The sequence below is a fragment of the Cygnus olor genome, chromosome 2 (assembly GCF_009769625.2).
Source record: "Cygnus olor isolate bCygOlo1 chromosome 2, bCygOlo1.pri.v2, whole genome shotgun sequence".
Classification (NCBI taxonomy): Eukaryota; Metazoa; Chordata; class Aves; order Anseriformes; family Anatidae; genus Cygnus; species Cygnus olor.
The window spans coordinates 14357679-14377710 of NC_049170.1; the positions used below are offsets into that span (position 1 = coordinate 14357679).

The 20032-nt window shown below is 44.9% G+C and overlaps 1 protein-coding gene and 1 long non-coding RNA gene across 2 annotated transcripts; one reads left to right on the top strand and one right to left on the bottom strand.

The window, feature by feature from the left end:
* Nucleotides 1-3006: 3006 nt before the first annotated feature.
* On the bottom strand, nt 3007-15427 carry LOC121065638. The gene is made up of 6 exons (XR_005817211.1): nt 14996-15427; nt 14391-14536; nt 11087-13192; nt 8867-9314; nt 7287-7435; nt 3007-7179 (listed from the first exon to the last, which is right to left on the bottom strand). It is a non-coding gene; the product is annotated as an uncharacterized LOC121065638 (long non-coding RNA).
* Nucleotides 15428-16136: 709 nt separating this feature from the next.
* On the top strand, nt 16137-19425 carry FZD8 (frizzled class receptor 8). Its single transcript, XM_040548576.1, has one exon. The coding sequence runs from the start codon at nt 16754-16756 to the stop codon at nt 18788-18790; it is 2037 nt and encodes a 678-aa protein (XP_040404510.1). The 5' UTR covers nt 16137-16753; the 3' UTR covers nt 18791-19425.
* Nucleotides 19426-20032: the final 607 nt, after the last annotated feature.

A 20032-nucleotide genomic window follows, 5' to 3' on the forward strand; every position in this document is an offset into this window, starting at 1 on the left:
TGCGACTTTCATACTGGGCATACATTAGTCAAAAAAAAAAAAAAAAGTGGATTGAGGGGATGAAATAGTCAAATTCCTGTCAATTTTGAGACATAATGATTCCTTTTATAGCATCTTTACAAGTTATCTAACTCTAGTAATATGAAAGGTCTTATGTTTCATACAAGTCAATGTGAAAAGCAAGCTAGGTAATGGAAATTAAGTGTACTGGTGCCTTTATTAAATACACAAGGTATAAGAGTAGAAAGAGCTGAACGGGAAAAGATGGTCCAAAGAAATACAGGATAAGAATAGAAAGAAGAATATTTCATAACAGAAGCACAATTAAGCACCCAAATTGCCAATTAGCAGTAAATAGCCCATGAGGAACATATATGGAAGAATGCAGAGACGTGTGGAGAATTAAGGGGCTATATTGGAAAAGCAAGCCTTACTCATGGAGAAGTCCAAGAGCAGGAAAGATATTTAGGCCCCTAAATCCTACTTAGAGGCTTAAATTTCCATTCAGATCTGCAGGAAATTAGTTATCTCTACACCTCGTAGGATCCAGGCTCGGTGATCACTATCATAAGGCACCATGGTACCCAACTCACTGTATTAGGCAACTAGAAGAATATTATGAGGAAACTCTCTGATGCACCAGTGACTCTGAACAAAACCCCCACTCTACCACAAATACATTTAATGTTCTACACATAAAACCATTTAATGAGACTAAGTAATAGCATTAGAAGAGCAGTTGTATTGTAGAAATGCAGAATATGGGGGAAGGGAAGTTACAGGCAATAGCTTATCCTGAACCTACCAACATATGTAGAAATAAGAAGCCTGTCTTATTTTCTCTGTAAAGCTGCCAGACTTTCTTCACACACAATTATCATGTGCTATTTGTATTACTGTAAAACCTATAAGCTCAGGTTATGGATCAGTCCTACACAGATGCAAAGAAAAAACAGTATGCCTACACATCAGATGAAAGTCATGCCACATAAATATTAGCCATAGCACAATTTTTTAAATTGTATCGACCTAGAGTAAATCTAAGAATTATTGTCCATTGTAGAAGTATCATGAAAACATTCTTAAACATTCTTTGTATTACTCAAACAGGCTTAGAAAGGAGAAATATGCAATGAAGCCCAAGAAATAATATGTATCATCACAGCATTATAAATACTCTGGATAGGCAAGAAAAATACCTTCTTTACACAGTGTTGTTTATATAGATAGCTAGCTAAAATATATTCCATGCAAATGACCTATGCAAAAAGCAAAAAAAATTAGAACTGTTCTAGTAATTAAAATCCTGGAGAGCTTTCTGTTATAGACATGAGAATACATCCGTACATAGACGGTAACTAATATTTCCCACCAGTAATTTAGCCTTCCACTCAGAAACATAGTGTAAAGATACTTTACTTCCACTACCCATAATAATAATAATACTTTATGAGACAGCAACAATGGGAATGGGAGGTGGTAGAGTCACTGTACCTGGGGGTGTTCAAGGAAAGGCTGGACATCGTACTTAGGGACGTGGTTTACAGAATCACAGAATCGTCTAGGTTGGAAGAGACCTCCAAGATCACCCAGTCCAACCTCTGACCTAACACTAACAAGACCTCCACTAAACCATATCACTAAGGCCTACATCTAAACGTCTCTTAAAGACCTCCAGGGACGGTGACTCAACCACTTCCCTGGGCAGCCTATTCCAATGCCTAACAACCCTTTCAGTACAGAAGTTCTTCCTAATATCCAACCTAAACCTCCCCTGGCGCAACTTTAGCCCATCCCCCCTCGTCCTGTCACCAGGCACGTGGGAGAATAGACCAACCCCTACCTCTCTACAGCATCCTTTAAGGTACCTGTAGAGAGCGATAAGGTCGCCCCTGAGCCTCCTCTTCTCCAGGCTGAACAAGCCCAGTAAGACTTGTTCTCCAGACCCCTCACCAGCCTCATTGCCCTTCTCTGGACTCGCTCGAGCACCTCCATGTCCTTCTTGTAGCGAGGGGCCCAAAACTGAACACAGTACTCGAGGTGCGGCCTCACCAGAGCCGAGTACAGGGGGACAATCACTTCCCTAGACCTGCTGGCCACGCTGCTTCTTATACAAGCCAGGATGTTGTTGGTCTTCTTGGCCACCTGAGCACACTGCTGGCTCATATTCAGCCGACTATCAACCAATACTCCCAGGTCCTTCTCTGCCAGGCAGCTTTCCACTGGTTTAGTGGGTGACATTGGTGGTAGGGGGATGGTTGGATCAGATGATCTTGGAGGTCTTTTCCAACCTTAATGATTCTATGAAGTTTGTAACTATTGGGCAATCTGATATTAATATGTATATATACTTTAGTGAAGTTATTCTCAGCAATACATGTGTTCATAGTTTTTCTCCTTCAGACTTGTATTATATTTCATTTACCTCACAAGCTTAAGAAATGTACCATTTATTCATGATCTCTACTGTCTCTCAGATCCCCTCAGTTGCACAGATGACCAGATTAAAGAAAACATAAAGTGGTTTCTCTTATAACAGTTAATGTCAAAACAACGTATTTCTGCTATCTGAAATCATAAAAAAAGGAAAAAAAAAAAACAAACAGTGAAACAATGCTTGCTTTACTTTACTTTTTCCAGAATACACTCTCATAATTAAACTTTCCACTTCTCCAAGTAGCTGACTATGTATTCCTGCACAGCAGGAAGTTTTCTCCATAGACATATCGACTTGGACAATAAACAAAGCAGAAATCCCTGATTGGAATTTATAGCTAAATATAACCATGCATACTGTTAGTAAAATTTGCATATCTGTCTTTCAACATAAACATACGCATACATAAAATGTATGTAATATACAATATATATATATAATGTATGCATCACATTATATATTATATTATACATAACAGAATGCATTATATTATATAATATATACAATATAGATATATTTAAGTAGTAATTTCCATACATATGGAGGCTGTATGTGAAAAGAAATCTGTGCAAAAAATGCTGGTGCTGCACTGAGATTTGAAAGATGAGAGCATACTAATTGTGAAGGAGTTTCTCCATAACAAAGGTGGCTTAAACAGTACTTCATTATACTGATGAAGGGCCACTGAATTATTGAAAACCTTTCCAGCAACTTTTATCTCTGTCCTTCAACCACAAAACACATTCAAATAGTTCATGCGTTTTGAAGACATATCACCCACCTTCTCACCCCGGTGTTGAATTTCCCGAAGAAACATTAACAGATCAGTCAGCATTGGTTTCTCACAATTAAAGATGGCAAAAACTTTCACTGATACTTTTTCATTGATTCTTCGTCAAAACACTGCATCATCACTAAGCCATCAGCAATAAAACTATCAGCCATCAATAGCAAGTATTCACATTCTCTTTTTAGATATTTGTGTCTCTTTTCACAGCACCCTGAATATGCGGATGTCTTAGGAATTTAATCCAAAGGCATTAGCATCTCCAATTCCTTTAAAACCAAGTTACTTTACCCAGGTCAATCTATCCACAGAATTTAGGCATTGTTATACAATCGTGCCAGCATAAAATGATTTAGATCAGCACAAAAACTTCCAGACTGAAGAGAAATAATTGTATTACTTTGAGGTAGTTTTCCAGTATACAGGAAAAGGAATTTTACAAGGAATTATATTTATCAAAAAAATAGCCCATGAGGAACAAAAAACACTGAGTTTTTGTAAGTAAAGCTCTCTTATTGAATTATGAAAACACTCCTACTAGGAAAGGGTGTAATTTATGGCTCCCACCATTGCACTTGCCCTAGGAAGGATTCGAAGGGCACCTGTAACCTATGCTTAGGTATTTGTTTCACTGCTCCTCAAATGGAGGGTGGAGAAGGAAAAAATGAAATTCTGGCTAAAGGGAGAAACTTGCTTGTCACTTTAAGACATTACTTACAGTTGACGGTGCAGGTAAGTAGCCCATTTTTTCTTTTCCTAGGTTTCAGATGAAACAAACACAAATATTAACACTGAAATTACAGGATTTCTAACACCCTCACATCTGTGAGTGCACAGATAAGCTCTCACCTCTTGGAGCATATACTGCACGCTTATTCAGGAGATCTTTCAGCCATGCTCCTAATTTTTTTTTTTTTTCAAACGTAACTGCAACTTTTTTCTCTCCAAATAAACAGGTAGTACTGACAGAGAAATATGCTATGACCACCACATATAGTGCTCATATTCAGGCTGTGGCTATAAAACAGCTTCACATCATCACAAAGTCTGAAGTTGGTGAGACCCTACAGACTAGTACGGTTCCTTGAAAGGAACAGAACAAAAAAAGCAATGCACCAACACTTGTGAGATCCAGGCTTGGCACTGTTTCATCAGACATTTTTGCAAAATGTTCCATTCAGACACTGTACTACAGAGATAGCTGAGGAAGTGGAAGAGTAATTTTATTCTGCAAAGGCAACAAAAGCAGGGTAAATAATCTCAGTGATACAGAGCATTTACCTGGAAGCCACCAACATGCATTCTGTTCAAATCATAGCAAACCAGAAAACTACAAGAAAATGTAGAGGTAACCACAAGATGCAGAGAGCTCACTGGGATGTGTCTATGACATTGAAGTCAACGGGAGTCAAAGCCCACAATTGTCCAAATACAGATTGCTGGGTAGGAAAACAAGCCAGCAGTTAAACATTACAGAATCACTAAAATTAATGAATTAAAGATGAATTCACTCACAGACTGTGTGTACATGGGTCACCTCATGGGGCCATCACCAGGAAGACAAGAGATCTTCTTAGAAGAACTGACTCTACCTGAAGCTAATTAACAGATATGCTGACTGTAAATAAAAGCAGGAGGTGGTAAACAGAAAAGAATAGGAGGTTTGATTGGGCTCCCAACTGATGCTGTGTGTCAACAGATGTCAGTTAAAACTTAGATGCTGCTTTTGTACTCTCTTAAGGAAATCATTTTTATCGCATTATTCTGTAACAGTCTAATCTAATCTCTGTGCATCATACTAGGGAAGATATTTTTTGATCAACTCTACATTACTTAACTATGAAATCAAGTATATTGAAATTATTTTGTTTTACACACAGAATGAAGCAACTTATTTAAAATTGAATATGATAACATTTAGCTTTGCTACACATAAAACTAACAACCCCAATCCAAATTAGTGGTCCTCAGAAAAACACTGACTGTTTCAAAAACACTAGTGAGATAGCACAAACAGCTGTATTCAATAATCAGAAGACTGATACTTACAAGTTAGTTTTGTTAAGCACAGGCAGACTTTTTCAATTTACCTTCATTATTTCCTAAGTCTGTAGAAGATATACCCCTTAACTCTCTTGGCTTTGGCATGAGACTCTTTACATGTATTTTACCATACCATTTTCTTTCATTACCTCTTTCACATTTTTTTTCTGGCAATAAAGGGTTAGCTAAAACAGTTTTGGTAATACAAAAAGAAAAAAAACAGTTTTGGTAATAGAGAACACTGAAGAAACCTTGATGTTCAATGTCTGTTCTTTACCCCACACCCCCAAAAGTTAACTCCTCCTGTAAAATGGATTTTGATTGTTGTTTTCTAATACCCTCTCTCATTTGAAGACCAGCTTTACAAACCATTTCGCAAGCAAGCAGACACTTTAAAGTAGCCAGGATCAATGACATTAGTATAGACTATTTTGCATGAGAAAGTTTTGCAGGATGTAATCTTCTTTTCCTTGAAGTTTCAGTAGTTGCTACCTACTACTTAAATAAAAGAAATTTAATAAGTCTCAGTCCAATTACTTGTGAACACATTTATTTCGCACCCAATTACTTCCCACAATACTTCTAGTTTCAAAAGAGTGGACAAATTTGGCAACTTTACATGCCTCTCACTTCTTGACACTATAATTAAGATTCAGATTAAGGCATACAAATTACATGACAGAGGTTGCACTATTCTCACTATTCTTGACACACTTTTAGAGACAGGATTACAGTCTCTTCACAAATTTGTAGGTCACTTTTAAAGAAATGTATATGTTTTCATTGCATTTTTAGGAAAACATGGACATCTCTTTTTTTTTTTTTTTGTTATTTTTGCAATTCAGGAATTCTAACGTACTCAAATTTCTTCCTTATAAAATGATTCAGTAAAGATAATCAACCACAGAGCACTAAGCTTCAAAAAGTATGTGGATTCCACATATAAATAACTGGAAAGTGGTACCATAGGAATTCACTCATATACTTCACTACTGTGCTATCTTTTCTCCACCCTCTTACTCATTACAGTTTTGGTAGCAGAATGATGAATTTCTCTCTCCACAATACCCAAACTATTTCTTCCTTTCTAACTTTGTCTGCCTATTATATTTTCTTAGGATTACTTATTTATAAAATTTCTAAAATAATAACAGGGAAATTACAAGTCATCAACTGAAAATGTACTGTAATTGACAGTTGTAACTGTAAATGTACTGTAATTGACAGAAATTTGAAGGAAAATGTGCATATCTTAGCAGGAAAAGATATAAAAGAAGCCTGATCTATTTTGGTCAATGTAACTGTGAAGTAAACTGAAGTATTCAGGAGTAAAACTACATAAATCTAGTTCAGGTAATTGTAAAATTTCTGAATAATTTATTTAAAATATCGAAAATTTGTCTGTAATCTTACAAAATTGTGCATTTGCTCATCTACAGACTTGATCACTAATGCTTATGAAGGTAAAAAGCATAGTATTCTTTAACAGTCATTAAGTTACATTGCTATGAAGACAAAGTTAAAAATATCTGGAAAGATAATTTCTGTAAGAGTGGCAAGATGCAAAACAAGCAATAAAAATTAACAGTGAACTTTTGCTTAAGAAACACCACACGTTGCCAGTTCCTGATAGATTCTGGCTGCAACCTGCATTCTAACCATGGACTAATGACTGAACACAACACATTCTAAAACTACATGTAGGTCATATTAACAGTTTTGCTCCCTGAATTTCATTATTTGCTTTGTTTTCTCTTCTTGTATTTCTCTTAGAAAGCTGTAGTCTTAGGAGTCTTACACTGTCATTCTATCCACTGGCTTTGGAAGAACACCCAAAAAGGCTCACAGTTGTACTTAAGGCACAGTTGCAGCAATTCTCCCTATTACAAGGAGAAATGAAAGAGAAATGGAACTGCAAAAGAAAAAAAAAATCAATACAAAGCTTGAGACACCAAAAATCACAACCTATTCACATAAAATTTTGTTACCCAATGTTTGCATCATTTGTGATTGACTTACATGTTTCTTGGACAATGAAGTTTCATTTCTGATAAATTTTGCTGAATTCCAGGTTGCCAAAGCCCAGACTTACTCATTTGTCAGTGTATTTCTCCTTACACAAGGATGGCTATGCTCATTCAGATCAGAGGTCTATTTATTTCTTTATCCTGCTTCCAAAAGTAGCCACAAGTCAGAGCCAAGAGAAGAGAGCACAAGCAAAGAAATCAAATACAGTGTTTTCCCTGAATAACTCCTTAGCTTTCAACTACATTCCACTCAGGCGAATTCCTAAGACTGATGTGATTTATCTGTTTAGCTTTCCACAATGGATTCAAGTACTTAGCCCATTCCCCCTCAAACCTGTTGACATGGTTTGGGTGGGGATAGAGTTAATTTCCTTCATGGAGGCTCACACAATGCTGTGGTTTGGATTTTTGATGAAAACAGTGGTGATAACACACCAATGTTTTAGTTGTTGTAGAGCAGTGCTCACACAGAGCCAAGGACTTTTCAGCTTCTGGTGCTGCCCTGCCAGCAAGGAGGCTGGGGGTGCACCAGGGGCTGGGAGGGGACACACCCAGGACAGCTGGCCCAGACTGGCCAAAGAGATGTCCCATACCATGTGGGGTCATTCCAAACAATAAAATCTGGGGGAAAGAGGGAGGAAGGGGGGGCATTCAGAGTGATGGCATTTGTCTTCCCAAGAAACCATTACACGTGATGAGCCCTGCTGTCCTGGAAGTGGCTGAACACCTGCCTGCCGATGGGAAGTAGTGAATGAATTCCTTGCTTTGCTTGCATGCACAGCTTTTGCTTTACCTAGTGACCTTCCTTTATCTCAACCCATGAGTTTTTGCACTTCTACCGTTCCAATTCTCTCCCCCATCCCACCTGGGGAGAGCGAGCGAGCGGCTGCATGGTGCTCAGCAGCCTGCCAGAGCTAAACCACAACTCTTTGCACCCACAACATCCCAAAGCAAGTCTACCTTGGGCACAGAACTGGGAACTGGATTGCAGCAATGCTGTTTTGTACATATGCACTGTCCAGTGGATAGAGCTATTCACATTTGCTTATTAAAAACCCGCCAAAATAAAACTAGCAAGATTTGAAAGGCATCTTGCTTTGAAACCCCTTGGTTTTGAAGGGATTTGAAACCTCTTGAAAGAAACTTTCAGTCTGCACATATCACCAGCCAGTTGAGTCCAGTGGGAACTAGCATTCTGAACACTGTAAAATGCTGCAATAGCAAGAATTATAACAAGGTTGAATATAGGTGGAAAACCAGGCAGATGTCATGAGTGAAAAAACAGACACCTTAACAAAAGCAGCAAAAAAAACTCTGCCTGCCTCCCTCAGTCCAACAACTGAATTTTGATCCAAGAAGGTTAAATATAGGTCTGCTAGAAAATTTTCCACTGCATCTATTTTTGATGGGAAATGGGGCTTTCAGTTAAACACTTTTTGGTTGGATTTTTTTTTCTTTCTGCATGCCTGAAGTATGTGCTTCTGCAAATAAGCTTTTCCAAAAAGACAGACTTGCAAACCAAAGTATTTTGATTGAAAACAACAACAACAACAAAATTAATCTGTGGCTTACCTTGCTTTATGTAGCAGATCTCCTCTATCAACACTCCCCATTTAAAGGTCAACTCCAACAACAGATCACTTTGAGGGATTCCCCACCTCCTACACTCCCTTCAAAAAGCAAAGATCATGGTGCAGTGTCAAAGATGGCAGGCCCTCTCAACCTTACAGAATAGGACCAGCAGGTGTCCAGATTATAATGCTGGAGGAGAACTACAGTAACATATTTCAAATCAAGGTTTCAGTTTTCAGACAATGTCTTCCACTCCTCCGAATTCTGTCAATGCATGTAGGTTTTTCATGGAAAACAAAGACAAAACTTTAAAAAGCAAGGTCTTATTCACTAACCTGCAGCCTAACATCTGGATCCATCCATACACAAATCAGAAATACTTTAAATAGTAGTAAAATGTTTCAAATTTTCCATAACAGGTTAGTGGGACTGTCCAAAAGCTAAGGAGCTAAAACAAAATAAAAACAATAAGGGCTCATTAGATGGGATAACTTCATGTGTGAGTCCAAAGTTATAAATGACCAACCAGACTAACAAAGAAAAGCCCAGGTCAGCAAAGAATAAAGATAGGATTCAAACATCTATGCTTACTAGATAAGAAATCCGTAAAAATTTTAAAAAAATAAATAAAAATCTGTATACCAAAATCAGCCAAGTAGCAAGAAAATGAGACATTCAACTTATTAGTCCCTTTCAGGGCTCTCTAATTCAGTGAATTAACCAGAAGGAATTAATTTGACAAGGCGAGTACAATAAAGAGCCAGAGTAACAGCTATCCCATTAAGGCAGTTATCACACCTTTTTCTTAGGACCCCAAAATCCAGTGGAACAATGGATTTCTCATCCAGAAACCACCCCAACCAGAGAAGCACCCAACGAACACTAGTAAGGACAAAGTTTGCAGTTGAATGTTAGGCCTAAATGTCTGTTATCCATCTCATCCCTCGTGTCAGTTTCCAGCCATGCAACTCCCTCCCCCCAGCCCTGCCCCGAATGCAAAATAAATGAATAAATAAAAGAAATGAAAGAAATCAATCAAGACTGCATCTTTTGTAACACTGTTGTGAGCCCACAAAAGACAACTGCAAAAAATCTCATACCAATGGGGTACTATTTTCTTCTCCCCCACCACACACGCACAGGACTATTACTGCCATCATTAGCACCAACTAAGAACCAAGAAAACTCAAAGGAACTGGCAAAGAAATATCCTTATTAAAAACTCAATGGATGAAATGAAAGAAAGGACTTTTTGCTATTACAGTGAAATTCCTCTCAACACTTTGCTTTTCAATCACACCATTCTTTTACTAACATAAAAATAGAGAAAGGTTTTTAAGAGTGAGTTTCTGCTGAGACAGCACATAAGAGTTCCATATAAGCACTGCTTAACGCTAATTCCCTGCATAGAGTTAACATCTTTGACTGCCTAACGTTATAAAGTGAAAAGTGCTAACACAACTTGTCATTCTCGAGGCCAATTTATTCATCAAAATTAACACAAGCCCAAGCCTGCTGTACTTATTCATATTTGGAATCACCAGCCACTTATGTGTTGTCCCAGCAAAATTAGTACAGGGAAGGATTAGTCAGGATCTAACCCCAGAGATAAAAACTTTGTTTAGAGTAAGTGAAATACAAAGAATAAATATTCAGAATGAGTGATGAAAGATATGTTTGTTATTTCCATTTTAACTCCAGGGTAATGAGTAATTTCTGTAAGAATTTCTAAGTGTGATTTTTATTATTCAATATTTTAAATATTACCACTGCGTATCCTCCATCAAAAATTGGGATTGGAAACAGTGAAATACAAAAAATCTCCATTTCAAATACGGATATGAAATATTATTCCTTTAAATTATGCTATTATGGACTCATGAGGTGTAAAAAGTAGTGTTAGAATGAACAATTTTTTGTTGTTCAAGGATTTAACAACCCAAGTTTCTCTTCAAATCAGTTACATAAAGTTTCACTTTCTCATTATATCTGGGTTTTGTCTTTATCCATGCCTTTCAACACAAAGTTTCTTTTGTTCGTTTTGCTTCTCGCTCATTAAGTGCACGGCCTCATTAACTTTTCATTTAATTTATAGCATGAGAGAGGACATACACGTAAGCAATTGTCCCCACGTAAATATATAATGCAAAAGTTGGTAAGTCAAACTGGACTACGTTGCCTAACCTTGTCTCTGCATCAACTCAGATAGCCCAGACTAACCTGCTGGCAGATGGGGCATCCTTAGCTCAAAGCTTGACTCTCAAGTCTGCTTCCACCAGGCTGGATCAGCTGGTACAGAGCTGTCCACAGGCTGGGCTGCTACATTTCTTGCCTGGAGTCCCACGGTTCCTCACAACACAGCAGCCGAGCCACTCCAAGTTTGATTTACAGCACATGAGAAAGAACCCTGCACTCCTCAGCTTCTCTGTTGTGGTTCTGTCAGCTTCAATACGCAGAATTGTTAAGAGTTACTCCTGTTATCACCCTGTTATCATGTAACCCAAATATACATACCACAAAGTTAATGTAGGTCAAGTTAAAAAATAGAGCCTCCTTCATTCCTGCAGATCTGACATCAAGGACCAGATACATGCATGCCACACCATCTTAAGACCAGATTGTAATTCTTATTTGGAAGCCCTTCATCCCAGATGGCTACAGTTCAGTCAGGTAACCCAGATGGCAATGCAGCAGCACTGAGCATTTATGAGAATCTTTGCAGGGGGTTTTACCCAAGTTGTTGAAACAGGGATCCCCAAAAACGGAGATTCACCAAATGGGCTTCGTAGTCAATGCTGGGAGTAATGAGGGTGCATGTGTCATTTGAGCATGTATAAGCATTAACAGCATTTTGATGAAGTATGGGGACAGAATCATCCATACCACCACAGAAGTCACTGGCATGCTGGAGATCTGGAGTACTCGCACTGGGGCAAGAGTGAATGTCGCATAGACAGGCACTCATACTGCCACCAGAGACCAAGCTTCTCCTTGACAGCCTGGATCCACATAACCTCACCTAGGTACAAGAAGACATTACAAACAAATGTTCTAGCAGTTGCTAGAAAGTAAACAAGTGGTTACTTGGGCAATCAGAGGAAGACAACACTACATGCTGTATCCATACGTACTTAATATGTGTAGCAATTGAACTGCATGATATTTGTATTACTCTCCACATATGGTAAAGATGAAAAAATGGACTGTTTAATACAGAAAAACTAAGAGCTTGTCTTTAAAAGTCACAGGATTTATCGTACGTGAAACATCACACCAAGAGGTATTACAATCTGTAGCACAGGTGGAATATAAATAAAGCCTGCTAAATAATGGGCAAATTTAAAAATTAATACTAAAGAAAACAACAACAACAACAAAAGATTGCTCTCAAGAACATTCCTTTTCTTTCATAAGCTTTATAATCCATGTTTTCCTGCATTCCTTTCCCCTCCATTGTTTCACCAAAGGGAAATGGGGCATTACATGGTTATGCTGAGTGTGCCAGTACACTGCAGCCCAACCACTGACTGTATGGTGTGGGGGAGTAAAGGTAAACCCCTTGATACACCATCTTATGTAGTCCTCATGCTAAACTGCTGCTCCCACTACCTTCTTATGCTGATTCTGTGGTTCATGCTTCTTTAGCTAAGCCTACACATCCAGAGTGGCATCAGGAAGAAGTCTAACCAAGGTCTTCTCCTATGTTCAGCAAAAAAATCCTCCAGCCATGCTGAGGGCCACAACCTGCAGCTTCTTTGCTGGAGCAATCCTCAGAACACAGCACTCATCAATCGCTTTGTCATCCTCCTTTATGGTAAAGGGACTGCAAAGCCCCTCCAGCAGTTTCTCCTCCCTCTCTGTCACCTGCTCACTGCACTCCAGAAGTAGCTAACACAGTAGACTGCATACAACCAATTTTATTTTTGGCTAATGGCCTTCTCAAGTCAAACAAACGGTAGCATCATAGTAGTTTGCCCATCCACAATCAGATGTGACAGCACTGAAAAGATGTAAACAGAACATTCTTCTGCCTGCCTACAAAAAGTTCTCAGGAATCACAATAAAATACACGCTGCCTCAGATGTGCCAATGCTATTTAATCTTTCTGTGAAAGGAAAAAAAATCCATCAAAATATAGGATACATATGCAGACTTGTGCTCTCCCATTCTTGTTTCTTTGTAAGTTTATAGTGCCGGATTTTTACACATAACTTCTACTTTGTTGACCTGTAGAAGTACAAATCAATGTATTCCTTCACATATGTGGACTGCCCATCACACTGCTTAGTTTTGGACCACACGTGGCATGTGGGAGAAAAGTTTGAACTGGGGAAAAAAAAAAGTTTCTTTTACATTTAGGTGGTACTTTTTAAGGAAAAACTGAACATAGTAAGATGACACAACTCCACCTTACACTATTACACCTGCCTACAAAGACATTCTCTCCTCCAGTTGCCCTTTACCCTGTCCTCACAAAGTTCCGGTTTCTCATTTCATGGCATTGTTCAATGCGCTGCCCATGCAAAATCCCCTGTGTCTTGTAGCTAACCACTATTTGCAGAAACAGTCTCTGGGTAAAGCTCTGTGGCCTGCGATAGGAAGGAGATCAGCCTAAACAGTCCCTTCTGGATTTAATCCATGAAATTACTGCCTTCAGTCAGGCTTCATTCTAACAAGATTATTTGAACAATTGCCATGGACTGAATTTTTCTTTTCAAACATTTTTTTATAAAAGTGCCATTCACTGACCTATCCAGTACAGACAATGCCCCACTAAAATTGACTGGAGAACATCAGGTGGGACTTAAAATGCATTTTTCCATTCTTATGAACTAAACATCTGTATTTTTAAATAAACAAAATACTATTTTAAACCAAGATTTTATGTGGTATTTTACTTTAAAGTAAAATAAATAAATAAAAAATCAAGAGCAAATTTACTAGTCTCTCAAACTGAAAAGTCCTTCAGTTATCATTACCAGGTTTAGTGTGATCCATACAACCAAAAGTGCAGAGCCTTAGATGCACACAAAAATTCAGCTCATTTTAGAGCAGCCAGTGACAAGCAATAGAGCCTAAATGTTTGAACAAAAGTGGCATGAATATTTGTGGCAACAAAGATTTGCAAAATTGTTATCTACTTGTCAAATCTACAGGTTTGCAAAGAGTTGTACTGTCTGTAACATTCTTGCCTTCATCTGCTGGATTTATGTTTCTTCATGATTTGATGACTGGACATTTGTTTTGAAACCCTTACAAAGTGTTTGAACGTAATCTGTATTGCTATAGCAAAGCATAGCTTTTCAGAAAAAGCAGCTGCTGTATTTTCTGGAAAAAAAACCACAAACCATGTTTAAGACTTGACCCTTGATTCCTTCATCTCAGTGCTTCTACTGACTTTAGCGAAGTCTCAGCACTGGAGGAGCACACAATGGGCAGTGATTCCACAGCCTTAAGCCATTCAGGCTGCTTTTCAGGCAAATAAAGTAAAGCACCCTCCCCACGGCTGGGCTGTTTTGTATACCTGAAAGACAATTTGACAAATTATCGTGGTCTTGCAAGGAACTCCGTAGTCGTTATTAAACTGCTATGAAGTTCCATAGCACCGATTTTGTTGTCACCGAACAGCTTCAAGGCACGTAGTATCTTTGTGCTGCATCTCTTTTCACACTGCAAGGAAACAAGAGCATATATGAACAACAGTAAAAATGCGGCCAAGCGTACTGTTGAGAAACGTGGTATTCTCTCCTTTCTGGGAGAGTTACAGTGTAATTCTAGACCGCAGCATTCAGCATGTCTCCTGAGCTTCCTTGCTGAAGTATCGCAATGGAACTTTTACAGCATCTGTGTTGCTTTTGGAAGCCGTCACCTCACATCTGCTGTCTCTGTAGTGCAGAGCTTAAGTTCAGCGCAAAAAGGTACTTCGTAGCAGGCAACAGGGATCCTGACAGAGCCGTAATTTACAGTCGCCCCCATCTCCTGCCTAGGCTCGCTCGTTGCTGCATTCAGCAGCGATTTTCAGACAAGACACGCCTCAAGCAGCCAGCAGCACCAGAGCCGCTTTGGGGACTCGGAGGGGATTTTTTTGGTCAGTGTCAGCCCCGGGTACCCCGGGCAGAGCACAGCCACCTGCACCCCTCCGCCGGGCTTTGTTCGGTCTCCGGGCGCTTCTCAGCGGAGCATTATTAACTGCTGCGAATTAACGCTGAAGCGACCGTCTGCTGCTTTTGGGAAAGTTCTGAATTTGACACACACGCCCTAAAATATATATATATATTTATAGACACACGGCGGTGGGATTACTAGCCCCAGACCGCGAAACGCCGAGGAGCCTGGCCCCGCCGTCTCCCCGCCACTCCTGAGGGCAAACAACCGCTCCCTCAGGTGGGCGCGGGGCCGGCAGGAGGAGAAGTTTTGCCAACTCCCGCGGCGGCCACACGGCGAACGTGCGCCCCGCCTGCCCGTTGAACCGCCGGAAGGGGCCGGGGGCTTCCCCGGCCCGAGGCGCCCAACTTGTGGCCGCGACTCCCGGCAGCCCGGCGGCCCCAGCGGGAGCCCCGCAGCGCCTCGATCACCGAGCGGCCGGGGCGGGCGGCAGCACCGCCGCCGCTCCCCTTAAGGTGGTCCGACGGCGGGCTGAGGGGACGGCCCCTCACGCCTCCACATCGTCCCCCGCGTGCGGCGGAGGCGCCTCCGTGCCCTCAGGCTCCAACGGCCGCCGGGACCGGGGCCCTCGGGGCGGTGCGGGGCGCCTCACGGGGCGGCCCCGGGCGTCGGGGCTGGGGGACAGGCTGCTGGTGCCCGGGAGGAGCCGCGCACCTGCGGCACGGGCACCAGCCACCGCTCTTCGCTTCAGTACGAAGTGCATTTTTATTTCAAACGCCACGTTTCCGGACCCCGGTTTCTCCAAATTTCACGTTTTTACCCAGACGCTGTGAGGACGAGGGCACAGCGAAGCCGCGCTGCCCCCGCGGGTGTCTGTGTGTGGGTGTGTGCGTGTGGGCGCAGCTCCGCGGCACGCCTGGGAACCGGGACCCCCCGCGCCTGCACCCAGCCGAGCTCCAGCCTCACAGCCTTCCCCCGAGCCCTTCACCGAGAGCGCGTAAAGCGCACCGACAGTTAAAAAACCCGAACTAATCCCGCAGCCCGGCTCCACCTTAACGGGGACCGGGGCCTCTCCCCCCCTCCCTTCGCCGCGTGATAGGCGGCCGGGGCGGGCGGGGCGGGGCCCGGCGGCGCTCGCTATAAATATTCATGAAGCGCGGCGGCCGGCCTGGCGCGGCCGGGGCCGGGGAGCGACAAGTTGCGCCCAGCCGCTGCCGGGCTCGCCCTGCGGCTCGCAGGTGGCGGGTTCGCGGCCCGGGGGCGCCTGGAGGGGAGCGCAGCGAGGGAGCGGCCCGGCTGAGCCGAGGGGGAGCTTGGAGGCTGCGCGCCGCGGAGCTCCGGCGCTCGGAGGAGCCGCTCCGGTCCGCCCCAGCCCCGCTGCCCGCTCGGGGCGGTGGGAGCCCGGCACCGCGGGGCGCAGCCGCCTCCCGGCCCCCGGGGCCGCCTCGGCCATTTTGAGCGGGGAGCGGCGGCCAAACTTCTCTCGCCGCGCTCCGCCGCCGCTTCTCCCTCCCCTACTCCCGGAGCAGCGAGGGAGGCGGCCGCCGCTCCGCAGGCAGCCCCGCGGGGACAGAGGGAGATGCGGCGGCGGCTGAGGGGGCTGCCCTGAGCGGAGCCCCCCCCCCTCCTCCTCACCACCGGCACAGCGTCCGTCTGTCCGTCCGTCCGTCCCGAGCGGCGGGGCCGCGAGCCCCTCTCACCTGCGGCCGGCACGGGGTAGCCGGGGCCGGGGCTGCTGAGCGGGGCGGCGGGGCGGGCTGCCGGGGCCGCCGGGCGCCGAGCATGGAGTGGAGTTACCTGTTGGAAATCACCTCGCTGCTCGCCGCGCTGGCCCTGCTGCAGCGCGCAGGCTGCGCCGCCGCCTCGGCTGCCGCCGCCTCGTCGTCCTCCTCCTCTTCCTCCTCGTCCTCCTCTTCCTCGGCCAAGGAGCTGTCGTGCCAGGAGATCACCGTGCCACTCTGCAAAGGCATCGGCTACAACTACACGTACATGCCCAACCAGTTCAACCACGACACGCAGGACGAGGCCGGGCTGGAGGTGCACCAGTTCTGGCCGCTGGTGGAGATCCAGTGCTCCAGCGACCTGCGCTTCTTCCTCTGCAGCATGTACACCCCCATCTGCCTGGAGGACTACAAGAAGCCGCTGCCGCCGTGCCGCAGCGTCTGCGAGCGGGCCAAGGCCGGCTGCGCCCCGCTCATGCGCCAGTACGGCTTCGCCTGGCCCGACAGGATGCGCTGCGACCGCCTCCCCGAGCAGGGCAGCCCCGACACGCTCTGCATGGACTACAACCGCACGGACCTCACCACGGCCGCACCGCCGCCAGCCAAGCCCCCGCACCGTGGCTCCAAGCCGGGCAGCCCCGCCAAGGCGCCCCCCGCAGCCGCCGTGCCCCCGGCTGAGGCCCCGCGCAAACCACGGCCACCGCCGCCCTGTGAGCCAGGCTGCCAGTGCCGGGCGCCCATGGTGTCGGTGTCCAGCGAGCGGCACCCGCTCTACAACCGCGTGAAGACGGGGCAGATCGCCAACTGCGCCCTGCCCTGCCACAACCCCTACTTCAGCCCCGACGAGCGCGCCTTCACCGCCTTCTGGATCGGCCTCTGGTCCGTGCTCTGCTTCCTCTCCACCTTCGCCACCGTCTCCACCTTCCTCATCGACATGGAGCGCTTCAAGTACCCCGAGCGGCCCATCATCTTCCTGGCTGCTTGCTACCTCTTCGTCTCCCTCGGCTACCTGGTGCGCCTGGTGGCCGGCCACGAGAAGGTGGCGTGCAGCGGTGGTGCGGGGGCTGGTGGTGCGGGTGCTGGGGCTGCGGGGGCTGGAGGTGGTGCGGCTGCAGCGGGGGCAGCGGCGGGGGGACGCGGGGCAGCAGGCGGTGCAGCTGAGTTACAGCCGGAGCTGGCAGTGGCTGAGCACGTGCGGTATGAGAGCACCGGCCCAGCACTGTGCACTGTGGTCTTCCTGCTCGTCTACTTCTTCGGCATGGCCAGCTCCATCTGGTGGGTCATCCTCTCCCTCACCTGGTTCCTCGCTGCTGGCATGAAGTGGGGCAATGAGGCCATCGCTGGCTACGCGCAGTACTTCCACCTGGCCGCCTGGCTGCTCCCCAGCGTCAAGTCCATTGCCGTGTTGGCACTCAGTTCTGTGGACGGGGACCCCGTGGCTGGAATCTGCTACGTGGGCAACCAGAGCTTGGAGAACTTGCGGGGCTTCGTGCTGGCACCGCTGCTCATTTACTTGGCCATTGGCTCCATGTTCCTGCTCGCTGGCTTCGTCTCGCTCTTCCGCATCCGGAGCGTCATCAAGCAGCAGGGCGGCCCCACCAAGACCCACAAGCTGGAGAAGCTGATGATACGCCTGGGCCTCTTCACCGTGCTCTACACGGTGCCAGCTGCCAGCGTGGTCGCCTGCCTCTTCTACGAGCAGCACAACCGGCCCCGATGGGAGGCCACGCACAACTGCCCCTGCCTGCGTGACCAGCAGCCTGATCAGGCCCGCCGCCCTGACTATGCGGTGTTCATGCTCAAGTACTTCATGTGCCTGGTGGTGGGCATCACCTCTGGTGTCTGGGTCTGGTCTGGCAAGACCCTCGAGTCCTGGAGGGCTCTCTGCACCCGCTGCTGCTGGGCCAGCAAGGGTGCTGCTGTGGCTGGGGGCACAGGGGCAGGGGCAGGTGGGCAGGCTGCAATTGCTGCAGCCGGAGGACTTGGGGCCGGTGGTGGTGGCTCCCTCTACAGCGATGTCAGCACCGGCCTGACGTGGAGATCAGGCACCGCCAGCTCTGTCTCCTACCCCAAGCAGATGCCCCTGTCTCAAGTGTGAGGAGGGGGAAAGAAGCCAAAGGTTAGGGAATGAGGGACACTGGCCTGCCTGAAATGCCCCCTCACTGTTTGGTGCCATTAATGAACCCCTAATGGTCCTTATTAGCCACAGCTTGTATAGAACAATGCAGCTGGCAGAGGCCCCAGGCTCCAGCCCCCTCCTCCTTCCCCTCCATTCACATGCAGGGAGCATGTACTTCAAGGAGCCAGCTTATTATTTTGCTGGCAGAGGAGGGTAGGGGCTCACCCGTGTCTTGCAGAGGGCAAGGCAAAGCAGCTTCTGATTCACTCTGGACTAAGAGCAGCTCAGGGGAGGGAGGCTCTTCCTTCCCCCCATCCTGAGGTGGGAGTCTGCTGGGACTGCAGGTTTCTTGGGATATTGATGACCAGGCAAATGCCTTATAATACAGACTGAATCAAAACATGTCTTAATTATACACCCCAGATAAATACGGGTTTCCTACATTAAAGGATGTATTTATATAATTATTTGTTACCTTGTACAGATGTGTAAAATATGTATATATCCAAAGCTATACAGTCTGTAAATTTTTTTGTAAAAATGTTTAGAGGCTACCCCTGTAAGAGCAAATATGAGTATTCTATTTTGTCAATAAAATGACTTTTGATAAATGACTTCTTCAAGCTTTTCCCCTACTCCTGCCCTGGTTATTCCAGCTGCTCTCTGTCAGCAGGGGGTTCTCATGGGTGGAAGATCCCTAGGATGAGCTACACTTGTGTTCTAGCCAGTGCTGTGTAATAGGTGGCCAGCTATGGTAAAGTAGTGAGATATCCAGACATGAGGAAAACAAGTAATTCAACAAGTCATTCTTAAGAAATTTGTGCCAAAACCGGGGGGGATGCCTTGAACAATGACAGTATCTTTAAACCAAACCTGTCTGAAAGAGTCCTCTCGCATGGCTTGTTAAGTAGCCTTTCAAACTGGGTGTTATTTTAGGAGTGTGAAACATGCACCTCTCCTATCTGTTGTCTGTGCTTTCCTAGCATCTGCCTTTCCAGGGACACATACTGAAGTGTACAAGGTTAATGTTTTAGCTTCATACATCACATACTACAGTGGAACAGTGACTTGAGATTTGTTAGATCAATCTCTCCTTAACAGATTAAACTAACATCTTAACCTTTCATACTTAACTTTTGTATATCAAATATGGTCCTTTTTCAAGAGAAAAGGCATTGTTCTTCTGTCAGGACTAAGCTAATTTATTTGAGCAGAAGGCTG

What these genes read in the sequence shown, in the direction of transcription:
- FZD8 (XM_040548576.1), top strand. Translation starts at nt 16,754, where the DNA reads ATGGAGTGGAGTTACCTGTTGGAAATCACCTCGCTGCTCGCCGCGCTG.